Source organism: Palaemon carinicauda, chromosome 40 (genome assembly GCF_036898095.1).
Source record: "Palaemon carinicauda isolate YSFRI2023 chromosome 40, ASM3689809v2, whole genome shotgun sequence".
Lineage (NCBI taxonomy): Eukaryota > Metazoa > Arthropoda > Malacostraca > Decapoda > Palaemonidae > Palaemon > Palaemon carinicauda.
In genome coordinates this window covers 2461711-2464210 of record NC_090764.1, presented here as the reverse complement: position 1 = coordinate 2464210, position 2500 = coordinate 2461711, and the positions used below count along the sequence as shown (strand labels likewise).

At 38.3% G+C, this 2500-nt stretch overlaps 1 protein-coding gene across 1 annotated transcript in view; it reads left to right on the top strand.

The window, feature by feature from the left end:
- Positions 1-1626, top strand: part of LOC137631654 (filaggrin-like) — a 2714-nt gene extending 1088 nt beyond the window's left edge. Inside the window, exon 3 of the mRNA XM_068363525.1 lies at positions 862-1626. Coding sequence (XP_068219626.1) covers positions 862-1626 — 765 coding nt within the window. The remainder of the gene's footprint in view (positions 1-861) is intronic.
- Positions 1627-2500: the final 874 nt, after the last annotated feature.

Genomic DNA, 2500 nt, shown 5'->3' with positions numbered 1-2500 from the left:
ATTAAAACGAATAACAACACTTGTCAAATTACCTGATGATGCAGAGAAATACTTTAGTTCTTTAATAGGGAACAAGCAATGATACCATCAGGTCATTTATTGCATCTAAAACTTTATTCTCTTATCAAAAAGCGATATTAAATGCATAATACTTATATCATTAGTACCTTATCATTACTTTATTATTAATATTCTACTTGGATATCACTACCGGTATATATACATTAAAGTAACCAAGTGGTTATTGGTTCTCCACCCGAAGAAAAATTCAGATACTTCTTACGATAAAACAAATCACCAACTCCATCTATTGGCGTCTTTTCAAATCATTGTAATGTGGGGGAGGATGGATGGTAGACAATTTTAATCATTGTATTTATAACGTTGCTAATACTACATTTAACTTATGATATTCGTAATATTGTTTTATTTCTTATATTGTTCTATTATATGAATAGTTTATACTATATATAATTTATATCAATACTTTATTAGTAACGTGGACTTTTATTTTGCCCCACTCCCATAATGGACTCGTCCATCATAGATGACAGAAACACCCAAAACTATCAGCAACGTACGATGACCTACTGTATGCATGAATTAACATATAGGTGTCCCCTATTGTCGTATTTGGCGCAATTTAAAGCTTACGTAATAAATAATTCCATACGAGAAATAATGATACATATAAATATAAATATAAATATAAATATATACGATTATATTATGCATGTATAATGGAATCTTTTCCTTAAAGGAATGATCATGGATATATGTTACGATATATTCAAATGAAACGAAGACGTTATCAAGTATAATTGTCATGTATTATAAAGAACTCACTTTTCATAAGGTTAGACGGGCAGGGAACATCCAGGAAACATTCAGGGAACATCCAGGGAACTTACTGGCAACTTTCAGAAGTTCCAGGGAACATTCAGGGAACATACAGGGAACTTCCAGGGAACAGCCAGGGAACTTCCAGGAAACATTCAGGGAACTTTCTGGGAACTTCCAGAAGTTCCAGGAAACATCCAGGGAACATCCAGGAAACATGCAGGGAACAACCTGGGAACTTCCAGGAAACATCTAGGGAACTTCCAGGGAACATCCAAGGAACTTCCAGGGAGCATCCAGGGAACTTCCATGGAACATCTAGAGAACTTCCAGGGAACATCCAAGGAACATCCAGGAAATATCCAGGGAACTTCTAGGGAACATCCAGGGAACTTTCAGGGAACTTCCAGAAGTTCCAGGGAACATCCGGGGAACATCCAGGAAACATCCAGGGAACTTTCTGGGAATTTCCAGAAGTTCCAGGGAACTTCCAGGAAACTTCAGGTAACAGCCAAGGAGCATCCAGGGAACATCCAGGGAACATCAAGGAAACTTCCAGGGAACGTCTGGGGAACTTCCAGGGAACATCCATGGAGCATCCAGGGAATTTCCAGGGAACATCCAGGAAACATTCGGGGAACTTTCTGGGAACTTCCTAAAGTTCCAGGGAACATCCAGGAAACTTCCAGGGAACTTCCAGGGAACATCCAAGGAACTTTCTGGGAACTTCCAGAAGTTCCAGGGAACATCCAGGGAACATCTAGGAAACTTCCATGGAACCTCTAGGGAACTTCCAGGGAACACCCAGGGAACATCCAGGAAACTTCCAGGGAACATCCTGGAAACATTCAGGGAACGTCCTGGAAACCTCCAAAAGTTCCAGGGAACATCCAAGGAACATCCAGGAAATATCCAGGGAACATCCAGGAAACTTCCTGGGAACATCCATAAAGCATCCAGGGAACTTCCAGGAAACATCTAGGGAACTTCCAGGGAACATCCAGGGAGGATCCAGGGAACTTCCAGGAAACATCTAGGGAACTCTCGGGGAACATCCAAGGAACATTCAGAGAACTTCCAGGTAACATCCAGGGAACATTCAGGAAACTTTCAGAAGTTCCAGGAAACATCCAGGGAACTTCTAGAAGTTCCGGGGAACATCCAGGAAATTTCAGGGATCATAGAGGGAACTTTCAAGGATTATCTAAAACTTTATTCTCTAATCAAAAAGCGATATTAATGCATAATATTTGTATCATAAGTACCTTAGCATTACTTTATTACTAATATTCTACTTGGATATCACTATCGGTATATAGATGTTAAAGTGACCACTTGGTTATTTTTTGGTTCTCCACCCGAAGAAAAAATTCAGATATTTCTTACGATTAAAACAAATCACCAACTCCATCTGTGGGCGTCTTTTCAAATCATTGTAATGTGGGGGAGAAATGATGGTAGGCAATTTTGATAATTGTATTTATCGCCTTACTAATACTACATTTATGTTATGATATTTGTAATACTGTTTCATTTCCTAAATTATTTCATTATATGAAAATTTTTATATATCATATGATTAAAATTAATACTTTATTAGTAACGTAGACTTTTATTTCGCCCACTCCCATAATGGACTCGTCCATCATAGATGACAGAA